At 42.4% G+C, this 20,365-nt stretch overlaps 1 protein-coding gene across 1 annotated transcript in view; it reads left to right on the forward strand.

Moving 5' to 3' along the window:
- Nucleotides 1-1,619: 1,619 nt before the first annotated feature.
- The window catches only part of esyt2b (extended synaptotagmin-like protein 2b), a 76,701-nt gene continuing 57,955 nt past the window's right edge, over nt 1,620-20,365 (forward strand). Inside the window, 2 exon segments of the mRNA XM_036596814.1 lie at nt 1,620-2,225; nt 18,851-18,892. Coding sequence (XP_036452707.1) covers nt 1,938-2,225; nt 18,851-18,892 — 330 coding nt within the window. The 5' untranslated portion in view covers nt 1,620-1,937.

Genomic DNA, 20,365 nt, shown 5'->3' on the forward strand with positions numbered 1-20,365 from the left:
TGCGCGTTCCCAACAAAACCATAGCAACTGCGTCATGTCTTCTTGACAACAGGGCGGGCCAATCGAGCACAGAGCAAGCGCTCTAACACCAAGCTCACCATGGAGACGCCGTGCAAAAGATCATCGAAACATCGAACACCCAGCTTTCTGGCTTGGGGAAGTTTAGACAGACAGACAGACAGACAGATAGATAGATAGATAGACAAACAGACAGACAGACAGACAGACAGACGGATAGATGGATAGATAGATAGATAGATAGATAGATAGATAGATAGATAGATAAACAGACAGACAGACAGACAGACAGATAGACAGACAGACGGATATATATAAAGATAGACAGATAGACAGACAGACGGATATATATATATATAGATAGATAGACAGACAGAAAGATAGACAGACAGCTAGACAGACAGATAGATAGATAGACAGACAGACAGACAGATAGACAGATCGATAGATAGACAGACAGACAGACAGATAGACAGATCGATAGATAGACAGACAGACAGACAGATAGACAGATCGATAGATAGACAGACAGACAGACAGACGGATAGATAGATATATAGATAGATAGATAGATAGACAGACAGACAGACAGTCAGACGGATAGACAGATAGACAGACAGGCAGACAGATAGATAGATAGATAGATAGATAGATAGATAGATAGATAGATAGACAGACAGACAGACGGATAGATAGATAGATTTTTTACAGATTTTTACAGAACTTTTGCACTTTGCACTTTAAATTCTCTCAGCTGGACAATACCTGTTGCCTCCCTGCTGAAAAAGCACCATTAAAACCTAATGGTTTTGCTTTCTAGTGGGAACTGGCTTAATGGTTTCCATTAAGGTAATGGTAGACCACTACTGTCCCGTAGAACATCTTTAGATCCCATTAGGAAGCCATTGAAAGCATTTAGAGTCAGGCATCTGTTATACCATTAGGATCCTTTACACTGTGATATTAGCCCATTAAAATTTCAAAACACATCACAAAACCATCAGGAACCAACAGAAACACTTGATGGTGCGGCCACGCATTATTTTTATTTATATGAGATGTCACCAGCAGGGCCCCGTAGGGGTGTGGGTTAAAGTGGGTGGTGAGTGTGTTCTTCCAACGACACGAGGGTTTGGTTTATGTACCTACAGCCTGTGAACGCCAGGTGGCGCCTCAGTCCGGAGTGTGTTCAGCTGTTCACGCGGTCAGGTTGAGCCAGCAGTGCTGTTCCCTGTGCTGTAATGTGTTTATTATGAGGTTCGCTTCTCTCGGTGTGTCCTGCAGTACTGTGCCAAAGTCTTAGTCCACCTGAGAACATCGTACTTAAACACTTAAAGCCAGATAACTGGAGCCCAGAGATCAGGACTGTCCAGTAGGAATGTCCCTCAGCTCCTCTCCTGTCGGACAGGCGTCACTATGGGCTTAATTTATCTGGCTAAACTGAGTAATTCTGCTTTGTGAAACACCACCACCCCCAAGAAAGGGGAACGCCATGGTGCCAAACTGAGCTGGCCAATGACAATCCGGTGTGAAGGTGAGGAGGGGGCGGGTCAGCTGTAGCCCCGCCTCCCAGAGTTCTGCCGAGGCTCTGAGGACCGTCGGAGTCAGAGAGCTTCAGCCATGGAGCGAGACCGTCACGTGCGAAACCGGTGCACTCCGTAAAGACCGCTTAATCGTCATTATCTAAACTATCACTGCTGTTATTATCACTAATATCGTTATTAATATCTCGTAGACGGGACCACCGTGTCAGGATGGGCTGAGCTCACGCGCGCGCCCTGGATTACCCTCATCATTTCTGTGACTGCGAATGTCACGAGACTGATCGACCGTGACAGGATGGGCTGCTGCGCGTGCTGAGCCCTAATCAAAGCTTGGAGGAAGGACCGGCTTGTGGAGAGTAAATAAAGTGTGATCGCATGGCTGAGAGCGCGGCAGCAGGCGCGAGCGCACCCGGACCGGCCAGCAAGTGCTGGACTCGCGCCGCAGGTGAGGTGGCGCGCGTGTGGTCGCACCTGGCCCGCACGCTCGTGCTCGTGTTCCCGGTGTACGCGCTCGGGTACCTGGAGCTGAGCGCGTGCTGGCTGCTGCTGGGGCTCGCGCTGCTCTTCATGTGGAGGAGGAGGAGAGCGCGCAGGAGCGAGAGAGCGCGGCGCGAGGCGGAGGGCGGAGAGCGCGCGGAGGAGCACTGCGAGCTGCCCGCCTGGGTGAGTTAGACGGAAACAGGTGAAAAGTTTTCCGCGAGGCTGTTCGAGTTTTCCCGTTCCACCTTAAATTGAGCAGCCGTAGCCCTTAAATTCATTTAAGGTGGAACGGGCAAGTTCGATCAAAAAGCTGATTTCAGCCTTGTAAGTTTTCCTCGCTTTTCTGTGAAGTGGCACTTAAAAAAGTTGGTTCTTTAAGGGTTCTTTAGGAAAGGCAGTGGTTCTATTTAGAACCATGAGGTCTATATAGAACCATTGCATGCTTAAATGCTTTGCATGGTGAAACGGTTCGTCAGATTGATGGAGAATGTGTTGTAGAGGTTCTATGTAGAACCAGAACGGGTTCCTCTGTGATGATGTAATGGTTGTAACCACAGCAGAACCCTCCCTGGTGCTACATAGAACCATAGAACCACAACACATTCATCTGAAGAACCCTTCTACCATTCAAAGAACCATTTGAACATGCAAATGGTTCCATATAGGACTCATGGTTCTAAATAGAACCACTGCCTTTACTAAAGATTCTGTTTCTATTTGGAACCATAGTTCTATTTGCACACTTTTTTTGTATAGAACTCATGGTTCTAAAGACCCCTTGAAGAACCATCTTTTTTGAGAGTGTGGAAGAACACAGGAACCAAACATCAGGTTCTCCAGTGAACGGAACCTATCAGCTCTCTCTCTGATGGGGCCGTAGCTGAGGGACAGAGGCTGCACTTGAATTTAGAGAAAATCTCTCACAGAAAACTATGAAAAATGTCGAAATCCAAGACGGTGAGTTTGTTTCTCTGCAGTAGCAGTAATTTCTTATTTTGTTTTGTTGATTTTCTAAATGAAAATGAGTCAACAGCCCCTCTAACGAGCACAAGAACACAAAAAATGGCATTTTCTGCAGATTTGTTTGCTAAATTTCTATTTATTTGCTGAGTTTAAAGGGGAATTTCTGTGTAACTCAGTCATAAAGATGTAAGCAGAGTCATTCAGAGTGGTTTGGTGTGAAACGCTCTGTTCTAGAGAAACTTACAGAGTCAGAATCGTTCACAGTGGTGGTGATAGGAACCAGGCGTCCACCTCTAAAAGCTCCCTCACAAAAAGTTACTACATGAAATGGTTATGAATTCACTGCCTGATGACTGAGACACTGTTTTACGATAGTTTTGAGAAGATTTTGGTCTGAAATGTGTTTAAATAATCAATTCGTGGTGGAGGGATACATGGAGGTCTTTGTGAGGAAAATTAGTCCCCACATAAAATGTATTATTCAGATTTTGTACTGTTTTATCATCATCAACATTCCATATGAAGCTCAGAAGACTAGTGTAGGTTCACTGGTGGTTTTGGATAGTAAATAAAATGTCTATATCTGTGTTGTAGTCATGGTGACCCCTGGTTCCTATCACCGCCACTGTAAAGACATCTGAGTCTCTACAATCAACGATTTCACACCAAACCACTCTGAATCACTCTGTTTACATCTCAGCCACTAAACGATGCAGAGTTAGAACAGATGGGCTGTTTTTTACAACATCAAACAAAATAATGCATTTTTGTTATATTTCTCAAAGGAGATGTAATTAATAGTTACTGAGAGCTGCTGAGACAATCAGATGTGCTGAGGTGTTACAATTTTCTGAACAGAGTTGACTGTCTTAGTTTTATATTATATGTTTTTTGAGTAAATAAAAATTTTGGTATATGGTCAAATAAAAGTGGCTCTTGGTAGTGGGCCTGGACCTCTGGACCCTATAGTAGCTGATTTATCCATTTGTATTGCTCAGTATTAGTTATGAACATTAGGAAAACCAATTGTCTGTGACTGAATTCAGCTGATGGGTAAATCCTAAGGAGGAAAGTTGGTGACCACTGACATCTTACAGGGCTTCACTAGTTGTACAGCAGTTCCTGACCCGGCCTTTGGTCAGAGCTTGGCAGTGATCCATGCTAAATTTGGATCGTGGAGGAGATCAAATTCTCCGTTTCACTTTTGAAACCTGTGGAATAAATCAGATATTAAAGCGATAGAGTGCAGAATAAATCAGGGGACATAAACATGTCTGTTTGAGATTATTGAAGGAGAATTCTGCCTTTTTTAATCAAAATGGCTGTAAAACTCAGTCATAATGATCATTCGGAGCAAAGATAATCACAAGTCGGTTAATGTGAGACAGAGTCAAGTCTCGGATCTCTGGGGTGCGAGTGTGAGTCGAGTTTTGAGTGTTTAGTAGAGAATTCTAGACCCTGTTTACAAGTGTAAACTCACCCAAGATGCGTTTAAAACAGATACAAATCTCATCACCAGTAAAACCACTGCAGGAAGTGGAGTGAGATGCATCTGAGCCACATTATAACAGCGCAAACACATCTATCTCTCAAATTCGACAACCAAAACTTCTCCCAGCACAACTGAAACTCCTCCCAGTACACCCAAAACACCTCCCAGTATGACCAAAACTCCTCCCAGCACACCTAAAACTCCTCCTAGCACACCCAAAACACCTCCTAGTACAACCATAACTCCTCCTAGCAGAACAAAACTCCTCCTAGTACAACCATAACTCCTCCCAGCACACTCAAAATCCCTCCTAGTACAACCCAAACTCCTCCCAGTACAGCAAAGAACTCCTCCCAGTATGACCAAACTCCTCCCAGCACAACGAAACTCCTCGTGGTACAACCATAACTCCTACCATGTCACCCAAAACCCCTCCTAATACAACCAAAACTCCTCCCAGCACACCCAAAACCCCTCCCAGTACAACCGAAACTCCTCCCAGTACAACAAAAACTCCTCCCAGTATGACCAAAACTCCTCCCAGCACAACAAAAGTCCTCCCAGCACACCCCAAAACCTCTCCCAGTACAACCAAAACTCCTCCCAGCACACCCAAAACCCCTCCAGGTACAACCGAAACTCCTGTATGGGTCATTCTCCATTTGGAGTGGAAAACCGTGTCACACAGACTGCAGGGCCTAAAAAGAAGCTTAAAATATTAGGCACAGCTCCAGAAGTCTGTATGTACATTTACACAGTTGACCTAAGATTAAATAATACTTTAAATAAATATTAAATAATCCTGATTTTTCTCTTCATAGTCACTCTGCATCTGTAAAACAGCTCATCACAAAACCACTTTTCACCATTTGAGAAACCATTTTAATATAAAACATTTTTAAGAGGTTTAACTTAAACAGATTCGTGTTTACTTTTCATATCATCAACATTATATTCAAATTTTAAAAAGTATGTATTTTATTTGAAAATTCCTGTGTCACAGAGATTTTGGTCACCGGTGTTATCAGGACTTATATTACACTTTATCACAGTATTTTCAGCTCTAATAAACTGCTTCTTTGGGTCGAGGCTCATCAGAGAGGAAGCATCTCAAGGCATGAGAAGGCGAGTCACACTCGCTCACTATATTCCGTTAATTTATTAATAATTTTGTTTGTCAGGCAGCACATAACTTCTATGTGTCACCGGTGTTATGTGTTTTAATGGGTGGGTAATAAAGATTTTGTTAAAATAACACCAAATATTATTTTTATTTCTGATTTTAAATAGTTGCACGAGGTCACCTGATCAACCAATGAGTCAGCCAGTTTACAGGATCCTCAGTTTTAACCGTCACTGGTGTTACACCATATTCATACAACACCAGTGTCTGTAACATATGTTTGGAATTAAACTCTCCTTTTTGTATATATGATAATAGGAGATGTTAATGGACATATTAAGATTATTTAGTTTGGGGATGAAACTGATTTTTAAAAAATGTGTCCACCTGAATTCCCACTCCAAACGGAGAACGACCCGTGTACATTTGATTGTTTGCCAAACTGTTATTTAAGCCCTGGCTGTATGAGCACTCTGTTCCTGGGACAGACCACCGCCCCCCCCAGCAACCTCACAGTCCATGCTACGTCAACTGCAGACCGTGGCAGCTGGTCAGTGTTATGGTGACCCTGGTGAGGGACATATCTTACATTTCTGTGTCACTGTAGGTCTCGCTCGAGTTTAATTCTGATTAGGTCTCCATTTCAGCCACGCAGCGCTCAGCTGGTCAGAATTCCAGACTGAAACCTTGCTAAGGCTGATCAGTGCATGTGCACCACATTCACAGTGGCCCTCATAAGGCTGTTTCAGGATCAGTTTTGACCTGTGTGATATACACTTTTGAAACAGATGGATCTACAAGGGTTCTTTAGAAAAGACATAGAACCATAAACACTTAAAGTGTTCTTTGCATTGTGAAATAGTTCTTCAGATTGATAGAGAACACGCTGTATGTGGTTCAATATAATAATCTTTTCATAAATGGTTCTGTATAGCACTGAAAAGGGTTCTGCTATTGTTACAGTGTCAAGCTTGTATGTTCCACCCCCCCTCCTGCTCCCACCTATCATGGAGAGGAAACGCTTAGCTCGCTCAGAGACGCTCCCCGATACTGTGCTTCAGTCCTAAATATGTTCTTGGTTCGGATGGAAAATGGGTTATGAATTTACATTCACTGTGGGGGCAGCAGTGACAGCTGTGGAGGCTGTTCTGTGCATCGCAAATCTGACTTGGCACCGGTTTAGCTGAGTTGCTAGATTTGGGGTAAGCTTTCCAGTTTTCCATTTTTTAGAAAATATCCCCAAAAAAGCTTAGTCCTGCTATCGCTGAAGTTGCTTTGACTTTGGTTTCCAAGGTTAAGCATTAACGCAGATTTCATCATAGCTGTCCCAACTGCATAACATTATGACCACTACAGTGCTGAGATTGATCCACCACCCAGATAGTACCTGCTCTGTGAGGGTCCATTTTTAGTAGTACCTGTAATGTTTTGTTATATTACAAACCCGGTGAACAGCTGGACTGCAGTAAGAAAACAATCCATGTGTCGTGTGTCTTATCAGTGTTAAGAGTAATTGCCAAAAAGTCAGAGAGCAAATATTTGAAATGCAGTTCCATCAGTTGGGACATCTGAGTATAGGTCAATTGAACTGGGTCAAAAATCACAGCTGCATTCAAGCCAAACGAGATAAAGCTGCAACTGGGAATGAAGAACAAGGGCTGTCTGTCTCTGTGTCACATAAACTGCAGCAGTCTCTAGGTGAAGATGGGAGATGGCTCTGGTTAGTTTATGCTTTTGAGTTTGTAGAGGGGACTAAGATATGGGTGTCATGTCTCTCTTCTGTTTTTGCCTGTGATTTGAGGACCTTTCCCAGTGAGGTACGCCCAGTGAAGAAAGTGGTCCCAGTTTAGTTTACTGGGGCAGTGTCAGCTTGTTGGATACTTTCTTACCTTTATGGATAATAGTGTAATCCAGTGATTTCCAGTTACTTTCCCAATGGTCTAGTTCAGTGTCCAGATCAAAATTCAGTGGGGGTTCCATGTGACTATTGGAGGCTTTTGGGGACCACCTGGATCTTTTGGGGGCCCACTGAGGTCTGTTGTGGACTATTGGGGATTACTAAAGAACAATGTCATTTTAACTCTGAGAGATGCAAAGTTTGGGACTGATGATTGCTGAAGACTTGAGGACTACCCGGGACTATTGGGGACTGTCGTGAATGATTGGGAACTGTTGGGGACTGTTGTGAATGATTGGGGACTGTTGTGAATGATTAGGGAGGGACGATTTGGACAGCTGAAGACTGTTGGGGACTGTTGTGAATGATTAGGGACTTTTGGGGTATTTAGGGACTATTGGGGACTGTTGTGAATAATTGGGGCAGTTGGGGACTGTTGGGGACTGTTGTGAATGATTAGGGACTAATAGGGCAGATGGAGACTGTCAGGGCCTGTTGTAAATGTTTGGGGACTTTTGGGGCATTTAGGGACTATTTGGGACTGTTGTGAATGATTAGGGACTATTGGGGCAGCTGGAGACTATTGGGCACTGTTGTGAATGATTAGGGACTATTGAGGACTATTGGGGGCTGTTGTGAATGACTAGAGACTTTTGGGGCATTTGGAGACTGTTGGAGACTGTTGGAGACTGTTGTGAATGATTGGGGACTATTGAGTAATGTTGTGGGGACTATTGTGGCAGTTTTAGACTGTTGGGGACTGTTGTGGGGACTATTCGGGCAGTTGGAGACTATTTAGACTGTTGTGATTGATTGGGGACTATTGGGGCAGTTGTGGACTATTGGGGACTGTTGTAGGGACTATTTGGGCAGTTGGAGACTGTTGGGGACTCTTGTGAATGATTAGGGACTATTGAGGACTATTGGGAACTGTTGTGAATGACTAGAGAGTATTGGGGCAGTTGGAGACTATTGGGGACTGTTGTAGGGACTATTGGGACAGTTGGGGACTATTGGGGGCTATTGTGAATGATTAGGGACTATTGGGGCAGTTGGGGACTATTGGAGGCTGTTGTGAATGATTAGGGACTTTTGGGGCAGTTGGGGACTATTGGGGGCTGTTGTAAACGATTATGGACTATTGGGGCAGTTGGAAACTATTGGGGGCTGTTGTAAATGATTATGGACTATTGGGGCAGTTGGAAACTATTGGGGGCTGTTGTAAATGATTAGGGACTATTGGGGCAGTTGGAAACTATTTGGGGGCTGTTGTAAATGATTAGGGACTATTGGGGCAGTTGGGGACTATGGAGGGCTGTTGTGAATGATTGGTGACTATTGGGCCTGTTGGGAACTATTTGGGGCTGTTGTGAATGATTAGGGACTATTGGGGCAGCTGGAGACTATTGGGGGCTGTTGGGGACTGTTGGCAAATTTTGTGGACTATTAAAAAGCAGTGTATTTAAACAATGAGAGACTCAGTGTTTGTGACTGGTTGCTGGGGACTTGGAGACTGTTGCAGATGATTATGGACTATTGGGACTCTAGGATTATTGGGTGCTACTGTTGACGATTGAAAATTTGGTAATTTTGTGGTCTGTTGGAGGCTGCTTGGAAATAGTGTGGACTAATGGGAACTACTGGTAACTATGGTTAAGTACTGGGCACTGCTGAAGGCCGTTGGCAAGTCTTGGGAACGTTGCTGTTATTGCACTGCCTTTTTCATCTCAGGTTATAGATCTTACTGCAGATTTTTGTCTATCTATCTATCCATCCATCTACTTGGGACTGCCAGGAACTATTGTGAACTACTAGGCACTGCTGGGGGCTATCAGAAACTAATGTGAGCTACTGGACACTGCCGTGACTGTTGGAGACTCTTATCAAATAAGGGTAGTTCCACTCAGTATTTGGGACTGCATTACCTAAACTATTATGGTCCTAATAGCATATTAACTGATACAAGATCCATTACCTCAGTTATCTTAGATCTTAGCGCTTCGCTGTTCCTGAACAGTCCAGCTGAGCCTGGATAATGCTTTGCATCAAGCCCAAAGCTGTTGTTATGATCATAAAGCAAAGGCAGGACCACTGTGACGTGACTCAGTCTATGTTTGGATCCATGCTGATCCCCTGGTTTTCACTGGTGGCCAGAGAGGCTCTGTGCTGTCCTTTCACCCGAGAAGGTGACCACTGTTTACATGGAACAACACGTGGCTCCGCCTAATTTTCACCCTATTTTAATCTCAAATACTTCAACATTGTCTTGCTGCCAGTAGAGCTGAAGCTTCATGACAAAATCTGATACCACCTTAGAATAAGAGTACCCTCATAAAGGGTTTATGATTGGTTTAAAATGAGTTTATTATAAACACCTCAAAAATCATTAATAAACAGTTATAACATAAATAAAAAGGGCAACAGTGACCTGTTGTTTGCCGTTTGCAGTGAACCCACGTTCATGAACCCACATTACTGATCTTACTTTGTCTTCTCCATTAGTCAGCATTAACCCTGTATAAACTGGTATTCGTATTCATCATTTTTATTAATGGCTTATTAATGATGTTAAGGTGTTAAAGGTCTGATTAATAACCAGTAATAAACTATGTTTTAATAGTACTTTTATTCTAAAGTGGTTCCGGAAGTCTTGATAGAGCTGATGTGTGTTTCTTTTATAGTTTTGATCCAACAAAGTAGTTTTGGATTTAGTCTCAACTTTGGATTTTCTGAGCATGGCGCACTTTAGTGTTTTCCCTGTTATAACTTTCCAGGTCAGCTCACCAGTTAACTTTCTAAAGCCATCATAAGTCGAACAAGATGTGCTATAAAGCATTATACAGCAGGTAATTCCGGCCACGCAAGCTGACTGGTTGAGAAGCGTTCTAATCGTGCTGTTATTTCACCATTTTTCACAAACACTGCATCACTCCGCTGAGACACTGTTGCTAAGCAACGGCTTTGACAGCTGTAGGAGACGCTCAAGCCAATTGAACGTTTTTACTTCTTATTTTGCCACAAACAGAAAACGGACACTTTTAAGATCACATTTGACCGACAGCCGATTTGGTCAGACTCTGAAGATGAGACGACACTAAATTCCCAAACTGTCAGTTGGTCTGTGTGGAGCTGGAGAACGAACTGCTGGCTGTGCAGCGAGTGGGCGGAGCTCGTTACTCTGACGTTTCTCAAAGCCACGGTTGCTTTACAGAGGCAGGGAGAGTTTGGCGGCCATGGCGCTGAAAGATCTCCAACAGTGACCAGTCTGTATTTGGGGACAGCTAGACGACCTGTGTTGGGCAGGGCAGTAAGGAGGAGGAGATCAGCTGAACAGGCTGAGGCTAGACCATGTAAAGTTTTGTGAGTTAGCAGGAGGACTTTAAACTGGACACCAATGAAAGGGAGTTGCAGTAATCTAAGCAGGATGATACGAAAGCGTGAACCAGAGATTCAGTATCTTTCATAGAGGGGCGAAGATGAGCAACATTGCGGAGATGGAAAAAGCTGCTTGACCAAAACCCTAAAATAAGGTTTGAAATAATAAATGAGTTGTTTTCATCATCAATCGAATAGTAAACATTAAGTAGTTTAGGTCTCACCATTTGGAGGAGCAAACAGTCACATTAGCACTCAAAAAACACAGGTTTTACCGCTTTTGGTCCTACTTTTGATTTCAATGTGTGTATTTAACAACAGTTTTGAAACTAAAACTGTGAACCCCTTAAAATCACAGGCTTGTTACATGCTAAGGCTTATTATTCAGTAACTACAGGGACTTTATTGCAAGCTGGCTGAGCTGTTCTTATGTTATAGCAGTTTGTAAAAAAAACTTTGGGCCCACCGGTGGGCACTGGCTATTTAAGGGGTTAAACCAATCTTGCTCTTTGTACCATTTTTTCTTCAATTTTTTCTGAAAGTCTCCCCTATTTAGACGTATCCAGTTCCACCCACTTGTTAGGCCTCCCCCAATCACACGATACCACCAGCGCTAGGTTTTTGAACTTTATGAACTTAGGCTAACGCAACAACATTGGAGATCTGAACGCGCTCGGAAGAAAGTACCAACTGCCAGTTCTGTTACGTCAGCTAACAGACGTCTGCGCTGACTAGCATTGCGCTGGGTGATGGAGGGAGATGTGGGGGCCATCCTGCCCACCCAGAGAGAGCGAGGCCAATTAAGCTCTCTTAGACTCCCGGCCATGGATGATTGTAGCATCACCAGGGATCAAACTCGCAATCTCTTGATGACAGGGCTTAAGACGCTTAGAAGGTTGCGCCACTCGGGAGCCCAAAGGGGACACTTTGGTATGAACGTGAAGCTGAGTGCTGAAGCTAAATATGCTCAAATGATGCCTTTGCAGGATTTGTTAGCATAAACCATCAAAATCAAAGGAAGGAAACTCCTGATGGGGATTGTGTCTGATGACTTGAAGGTGTTCTAGCAAATAAAGGTATATCACCAACAGAGAATCACTTCTTGGTTTCAGTTTGATAGATGCACAGGCTCTGTTCTCTCGCAGCGCATCCTGCAGGCAGGAGTGATTTATCAGCTCGTACTGTAATTCACAGCGCCGGGCAGACTGAGCTCCAGCCCATTCGTCTGCAGGGACGGATCTCTTTGAGAGCGATGGCTCGCTTTTTCAGCCCCTCTCGGCGGCCTGAGCGCTCAGAGTGTGATATACGCTTTAGAGACAAATGGATCTGAGCTGAAGGCTTTTCTGAAAGATGATTGAGTTAATTGTTTTCACTGGAAAATGAAACGTCAGGCACCTCTGAGAGGAGCCGGCGTGAAGCAGAGCAGATCAGACTGCTAACTCATCCAGTCTGCTGACTCACAGGATGTTGTCGCAGGTTGTGGTGATCTTGGGGGCAGTGTTGTTACGACACCGTTGCACGAGATGCAGACGTACAGTCTTCTGCAGGTTGAGAGAAGTTAGTCTGTCTTCTGTGTCCACACCACCTTCGTTCTGAGAGGGATTTCTCAGTCCTGAGGTGGTGAATAAACTTCATTTTAAGGGGAAAACTTCACTTTTAAGGGAATTCTGCTGATTTATCAAACTTAGTGGTTAATTCAGATGTAAACAGAGTCATTCCGAGTGGTTTGATCTTTGGTGAAATGGATCATTTTAGAGAAGCTCAGGTTTCTTTACAGTGGTGGTGATAGGAACCAGGAGGATATGGCAGGTTGTGGTGATTTTGGGGGCAGTGTTGTTAGGACACTGTGGCGTGAGTTGCAGCTGTTAGTCTTCTGCTGAATTTCTGCATAGTTCAATGGTTTGGATGTAAACAGAGTCGTTCGAGTGGTTTGGTGTGAAATGGTTGATTGTGAGGACTCAGATTTCTTTACAGTGGTGGTGATAGGAACCAGGGGTCGCCATGACTACAACACAGATATAGACATTTTATTTACTATCCAAAACCACCAGTGAACCTACAGGAGTCTTCTGAGTTTATATGGAATGTTGATGCTGGGAAAATAGTGGAAAATCTGGAAAATACGTTTTCTTTGGGGATTATTTAACCTCACAACACCCTGCACTAAAAAGATGGTCTTTCAAGGTTCTGTAGTAAAGAAAATGGTTCTATAAAGAACCATAAAAAAGTTCTGTACAGAACCATCTACAGCATATTCTCCATCAATCTGAAGAACCCTTTCATGATGCAAAGAACCCTTTAATCATACATGGGTTCTTTGAGTGTTCAATAGAAGATCCCTTTTGGGTGCTATATAGAACCTTTTCAAGAAAGTTCTATGCAGAACCATATACAGCACATTCTCTATTAATCTGAAGAACCCTCTCACGATGCAAAGAACCCTTTAATCATGCAAAAGGCTCTGTAAGTGTTCAATAGAAGACCCACTTTTAGGGTGCTACATAGAACACTTTTCAAAAAGGTTCTATACAGAACCATCTACAGCACATTCTCCATCAATCTGAAGAGCCCTTTCACAATGCGAAGAACCCTTTAATCATGCAGAGGGTTCTGTGAGTGTTCATGGTTCTATATAGAACCATTTCCTTTACTAAAGAACCCTTGAAGAACCATCTTTTTTAAGCATGTACATTCAGATTCAGGTTCAGCTGTATTGTCATTGGGCAGATTACAGATACACAGCCAGTGAAATGCACTTTAGTGTCTAGCCAGAAGAGCTAATAACAGTAATGTTATGTATTACAGCACCTATTTAAAGAGGTGATGTGCTGTAAAGTATAAGTCTCAGTGCTGGTGCAGTGATCAGAGCAGTGCACACTGCATGTTCCTCGCCGCCAATAAGAATTAAACAAGTACCTTTTAGACCTAAAACGTATCTCAAAACTACCACAAAACAATGTCTCAGACGTCAGGCAGTGAATTCATAACCATAACGGAGGCATTAAACTCTCCAGACGTCTGGTTCCTATCACCACCACTGTGAACAATTCTGACTCTCAGAGGTTCTCCAGAGCAGAGCGTTTCACACCAAACCACTCTGAACAACTCTCTTTACATTTTTTATTCTTTTTTTGATCGACTAAATTTTTTCTCTGAAATTGGCCACACTGTACACTTTCAGTGGTAGAAAAAGTGATTTAAATAGTGGAAAAATAAGTTCATATGATTTATGGAAGATATGTTAATTTTTTTGGCGCCTCTCTGCCAAACGCAATTTAAACAAATATGTTTTAGGCCAAAACTTTATCTCAAAACTATCACAAAACAAAGTCTCGGACGTCAGGGAGCAAATTCATAACCACAAGGAAGCTTTTAGAGGTATTAAACCCTTCCGACGTCTGGTTCCTATCACCGCCACTGTGAACAATTCTGACTTCGGTTTCTCTAAAACGGAGCATTTCACACCAAACCACTCTGAATGACTCTGTTTACATTTTTTGTTGGCCAAAATGTACACTTTCAGTTTTCAGGCAGTTTTGAATAAATAGGCCCTACAAAAAAGTGTCAAAATATAACACTTTATTAATAACTTTACTGGCTATTTTAATTAGAAAAAGTGATTTAAATAATGAAAAAATAATGATTTTATGTTTTCCGATGATCCATTTTATTTATTCAACACCTTTTATTTATTTAATGTACACTTTGAGTCTCGAGTGGACCCCCTCCGTTGAAACCGAACAGTGCCTCCCACCTAATCTGGAAAAATACAGCAACAAGAAGGTTAAAACCGTCCAGAATCCAGCGCTGATCCCAGCTTAGCTGCTGCTGACTTCAGTCTGAGCGGTGGACCTGATGAGAAGATTAGAGAGATTGACGGACCGTCAGCTCTTCATATTCAAATATAAAGCCCTCATCAGGTTACAGTACATTCCTGTCTAACTGCTTTATAATGAGGACATGACAAACATCGGACGAGTGTCTATGGTAATGTATCCTCAAGGTTAGAGCCTCACAGAGCAACTCTGTTAAAATAAACACAGAAAGACTCATTCATCTCCTGTATCTACTGCCGCCATAGAAACACTGTTGCCATGGTAACCTCAAACAGCCGCTGCCTTTTCCCTCCTATTAGTCTCCACTGGAAACTCAGACAAACTGCCTCCGACCGGTCAAACACAAACAATGGAGGGGTCAGTTTTCCAGCCAAAGTTTGGATTCTGGATTGGCCGGTTTAGTTTCCGTGTCATAAATCCGGTTCTGAAGCTCGAAGGAATAAAACAGTTTCAAATCAGTGTCGAAAATCAGTAAATGAGTGCTGGAGTTTGACCTTCAGCTGACCACTCCATCATTTCCTTTACTTTAAATGAAATAATGCACCTGCTGTTCTGGTGTCGTCTACAGTCCATGTGAGATTGTGTTGGTGTCTCTACACTCTTAAAAATTAAGGTTCTTCAAGGGTTCTTTAGTAGAGAAAATGGTTCTATATAGAGCCATGAACACTCAAAGAACCCTTTGCATCATTAAATGGTTCTTCAGATTGATGTGTTGTAGATACCTTTACCTTTTTGTAAAGAGTTCTATGTAGAACCATTAACACTCAAAGAACCTTTGCATGATTAAAGGGTTCTGTGCATCCTTAAAGGGTTCTTCGGATTGATGGAGAATGCATCGTAGATGGTTCTATATAGAACCTTTTTGAAAATGGTTCTATATCACACCAAAAAGGGTTTTTCTATTCTTACAGGCTTGACATCGTACAAATAGAAGAACCCTTATTGGTGCCATATAGAACCCTTTTCAAAAACGTTCTTTTTTTACACTAAAAGATGATCCTTCAGGGGTTATTTAGTAAAGAATATGGTTTTATACAGAACCATGAACACTCAAAGAACCCATTGCATGATTTAGAATCATAAAAAGGTTCTTAAGAATGTGCTGTAGAAGGTTCTATATAGAACCCGGTTCTATATTTCACCAAAAAAGTTTCTATTGTTATGATGTCAAGCTTGTAACAATATAATAACCCTTTTTGTTGCTATATAGAACCCTTTTCAGAAAGGTTCTAGAACCATCTACAGCACATTTTCCATCAATCTGAAGAACCATTTAATGATGCAAAGAACTTTTTAATCATGGAAAGTGTTCTTTAAGTGTTCATGGTTCTATATAGAACCATTTTCTTACGAAAGAACCCTTGAAGAACCATCTTTTTTAAGTGTGTGGACTTTTGGGATATTTTGTCTAGACATTTGTACAATAAACAAAATGTTGGCATTAAAAATGCAAATTGAAGATCAATTAAATTTTTTTCACTGAAGCCCAAATTCATCAGGTCTGTTTTGGTAATAAACAGTGCAGTCAGGCTTCGACTGCTACATAAATAGATGGCTCTACATCTGTCTGCTAATCTCATATGAGCTATATGCTAAACTGACATTAAGCTGTATATGCTATGATATAACATCTGTATATGCAAAACTCTAATTAAACACCTTCGTGGCTGCTAAATGCAGACTGTGCTCACCTGTGTGTGCGAAACTCATCTGATAATCTCAGATTTTGCTCCATCTGCTGCAGAGAGCAGTTTCCTTCCTGACAGTCAGGAACAGCACAACAACTTCCCACATCTTACGGTCCAGTGACTCTGTTTGAGTCTGTCTGCAGGAAAAAAGTTCTCTCCAAAATGGTAACTTTACAGTGGAAAGAAAAAACCTTCTTTACTTTTAATGTAAGTCAATGGAACCAGAGTTTTTTCCAAGTATTTTGGGTCGTTTCTTTTGGTCCATTCACCACGAAATTTACACACAATATAAAGGCAACAGGTATTTTTAAATCATGTCAAAAACTGAAAAACGACAAAAATGGAGATACTAGGTTTTGTTCTGACAGTGGTGATATATATATATATATTCATTCCAAACCAGTTTAGCTCCGCCCATTCCACCAGACAGTCTGTGTGGGTTTCCTCCAGCTGCTCTGGTTTCCTCCCACAGTCCAAAGACATGCAGTCAGGCCAATTGGACACACTAAATTGGCCCTAGGTGTGTGTGTGAGTGTATGTCTTTCTGTCTGCCCTGTGATGGACTGGCGACCCGTCCAGGGTGTTTCCTGCCTTCTGCCCAATGATAGCTGGGATAGGCTCCAGGTCTCCCTGTGACCCAGAAGGATAAGTGGCTTAGAAAATGTGTGTGTATAAAATTATTTGCGTAGCTTTCAGAGGATCCAGACATTTTCAGATTTCGGTCTGAACTTAACAGTTTGTTCTGTACATTTCAGCCTGGACTGAGTTTATGTTTATATCTACACTCATTGTCCATTTTATCAGCTCCACTTACTATATAGGTGCACTTTGTAGTTCTACAGTTACAGACTGTAGTCCATCTGTTTCTCTGATACTTTGTTAGCCCCCTTTTACCCTGTTCTTCAGTGGTCAGGACCCCCATGGACCCTCACAGAGCAGGTACTATTTGGGTGATGGGTCATTATCAGCACTGCAGTGACACTGACTTGGTGGTGGCGTGTTAGTGTGTGTTGCGCTGGTACGAGTGTATGTGTGTGTGTGCGAGTGTGTGTGTTTGTGTGTGTGTGTGTGTGTGTTTGTGTGTGTGTGTGTGTGTGTGTGTTTGTGTGTGTGTGTATAAGGCACAGTAAGAAAAACAGCCCTTTCATTGTAAGGGATAAAGAGAGTATGTAAATATGAATTATGACATGATTTTGGCATTTATGATAAATAAAACCATATAAATCTAGTAAGTGGCCTTATGAGTGGATTAGGGAAAGTAGAAGAAGAATGTAGGGCATGTGCTGTTTAAAGCCTCTCAGTCCTTCTGTTGCTGTGGTAAGATGAGGCTACTGTCAGCTCAGCTTTATGTAAGTGCTCAGAGTGACAGAACAGAGAAAAAGAGAGAGAGTGTGTGTGTGTGTGTGTGTGTGTGTGTGTGTGTGTGCTTGTGTGTATCTACATACTAAATATGTGTTAGCAATCCATCATCTCCATCGGCCCCTCCCACTCTGCTGCCACGGTGATGCAGTCTAAGCAGTTTTTGGCCATAGTACTTTGTCAGCTACAGGATTGTAATTCAGTGTTCTTTAGCTTATATACATTCACAATGCAGACAAGTGTCCAGTTTGTAAATGTCTGTAATTCAGGACAGTGTTCAGTTTGTGGACGTCTGTAATTCAGGACAGTGTTCAGTTTGTGAATGTCTGTAATTCAGGACAGTGTTCAGTTTGTAAATGTCTGTAATTCAGGAAAATGTTCAGTTTGTGAATGTCTGTAATTCAGGACAGTGTTCAGTTTGTGAATGTCTGTAATTCAGGAAAGTGTTCAGTTTGTGAATGTCTGTAATTCAGGAACGTCAGTGCAGGGCTGGTCTATTACAGTGTGTTCAGTTTGTCAGTGTTGGTGATGCAGCTCTGTGTAATGTAGGAATGTGGTCAGTTTGTGACTGTAGTCCAGAAGCTGAGGAGCACTGCCTCCGGACCCTCTTTTATCAGCTAGAATAGTTTTATCTTTCTGTGTGACGGTCTTTATTTATTCATTGTGTTTATCAGCCAGCAGCAGTAGTGTGTGTGTGTGTGTGTGTGTGTGTGTGGGTGTGTGTGTATGAGTGTGTCTGTGTGACTGCTCAAGGCATTTCACTGCAGTGTAAATTATTGTCCCTCTCTCTCTGACTCTGACACACACAGGCACATCTCTCTGTACACTGTAATAATATGTGAGACAGATCTGCAAAGCTAAACTCTATAATCTCATAGACAATCAGGTAAATTGGGTTTGAATGTTATCCTGACTGTTCTGTGCTTTACATTGTGCATTAATATTGGTTTTGATCTACAGATTATTCTTTTGAATAGATTTTTTCCTCAGATCTTCAGTCAAAGTGTTTTCTCTTCAACTTTTTGTTCTTGTTTGATTGATATTTTTTTTTTTCATTTGTTTGTTTTCTTACCAGGTTCACTTCCCAGATGTGGAGAGGGTGGAGTGGTTAAACAAGGTAAGAAAATATTCTGTTCTCTCTCTCCCTCTCCCTCTCTCTCTCTCTCTCTCTCTCTCTCTCTCTCTCTCTCTCGTGAGACTGTGTGTGTATGTTATTAGTATCAATATTACTGCTCTCCCTGGCCAGAAATGGTCAGTTTGTGACCCCAGAGCTGCTCTTGTTTGGATATTATTGGGTGGTGGTCCATTCTCAGTCTAGTAGACACATTGATACACTCGTACCAGCACCACACACATTTCCATGTCAGCGTCACTGCTATGCTGAAAATGAACGACCACCCAAATAATATCTGGACAACAGCGGTCCTGTGGTCAGAAACTGACCATTGATGAATGGGGTAGTTAGTGGAAGCACAAGGTAAGTGTTTCTAATAAAGTGTCCAGTTAGTGGAAGCACAAGGTAGGCGTTTCTAATAAAGTGGCAGTTAGTGGAAGCACAAGTTAGGTGTTTCTAATAAAGTGGCCAGTTAGTGGAAGCACAAGGTAGGCGTTTCTAATAAAGTGTCCAGTTAGTGGAAGCACAAGGTAGGCGTTTCTAATAAAGTGGCAGTTAGTGGAAGCACAAGTTAGGTGTTTCTAATAAAGTGGCCAGTTAGCGGAAGCACAAGCTAGGCGTTTCTAATAAAGTGGCAGTTAGTGGAAGCACAAGGTAGGTGTTTCTGATAAAGTGGCCAGTTAGTGGAAGCACAAGGTAGGTGTTTCTAATAAAGTGGCCAGTTAGCAGAAGCACAAGGTAGATGTTTCTATTAAAGCGGCCAGTGAGTGGAAGCACAAGGTAGGTGTTTCTGATAAAGTGGCCAGTTAGCAGAAGCACAAGGTAGATGTTTCTATTAAAGCGGCCAATTAGCGGAAGCACAAGGTAGGTGTTTCTAATAAAGTGGCCAGTTAGCGGAAGCACAAGTTAGGTGTTTCTAATAAAGTGGCCAGTTAGCGGAAGCACAAGGTAGATGTTTCTAATAAAGTGGCAGTTAGTGGAAGCACAAGGTAGGTGTTTCTGATAAAGTGGCCAGTTAGTGGAAGCACAAGGTAGGTGTTTCTGATAAAGTGGCCAGTTAGTGGAAGCACAAGTTAGGTGTTTCTAATAAAGTGGCCAGTGAGTGGAAGCACAAGGTAGATGTTTCTAATAAAGTGGCCAGTTAGTGGAAGCACAAGGTAGGTGTTTCTGATAAAGTGGCCAGTTAGTGGAAGCACAAGGTAGGTGTTTCTAATAAAGTGGCAGTTAGTGGAAGCACTAGGTGGGGTGTTTCTAATAAAGTGGCCAGTGAGTGGAAGTACAAGGTGAGTGTTTCTAATAAAGTGGCCAGTTAGTGGAAGCACAAGGTAGGTGTTTCTAATAAAGTGGCCAGTGAGTGGAAGCACAATGTAGGTGTTTCTAATAAAGTGGCAGTTAGTGGAAGCACTAGGTGAGTGTTTCTAATAAAGTGGCCAGTTAGTGGAAGCACAAGGCAGGTGTTTCTAATAAAGTGGCCAC

Source organism: Colossoma macropomum, unplaced genomic scaffold (assembly GCF_904425465.1).
Source record: "Colossoma macropomum unplaced genomic scaffold, Colossoma_macropomum, whole genome shotgun sequence".
NCBI lineage: Eukaryota > Metazoa > Chordata > Actinopteri > Characiformes > Serrasalmidae > Colossoma > Colossoma macropomum.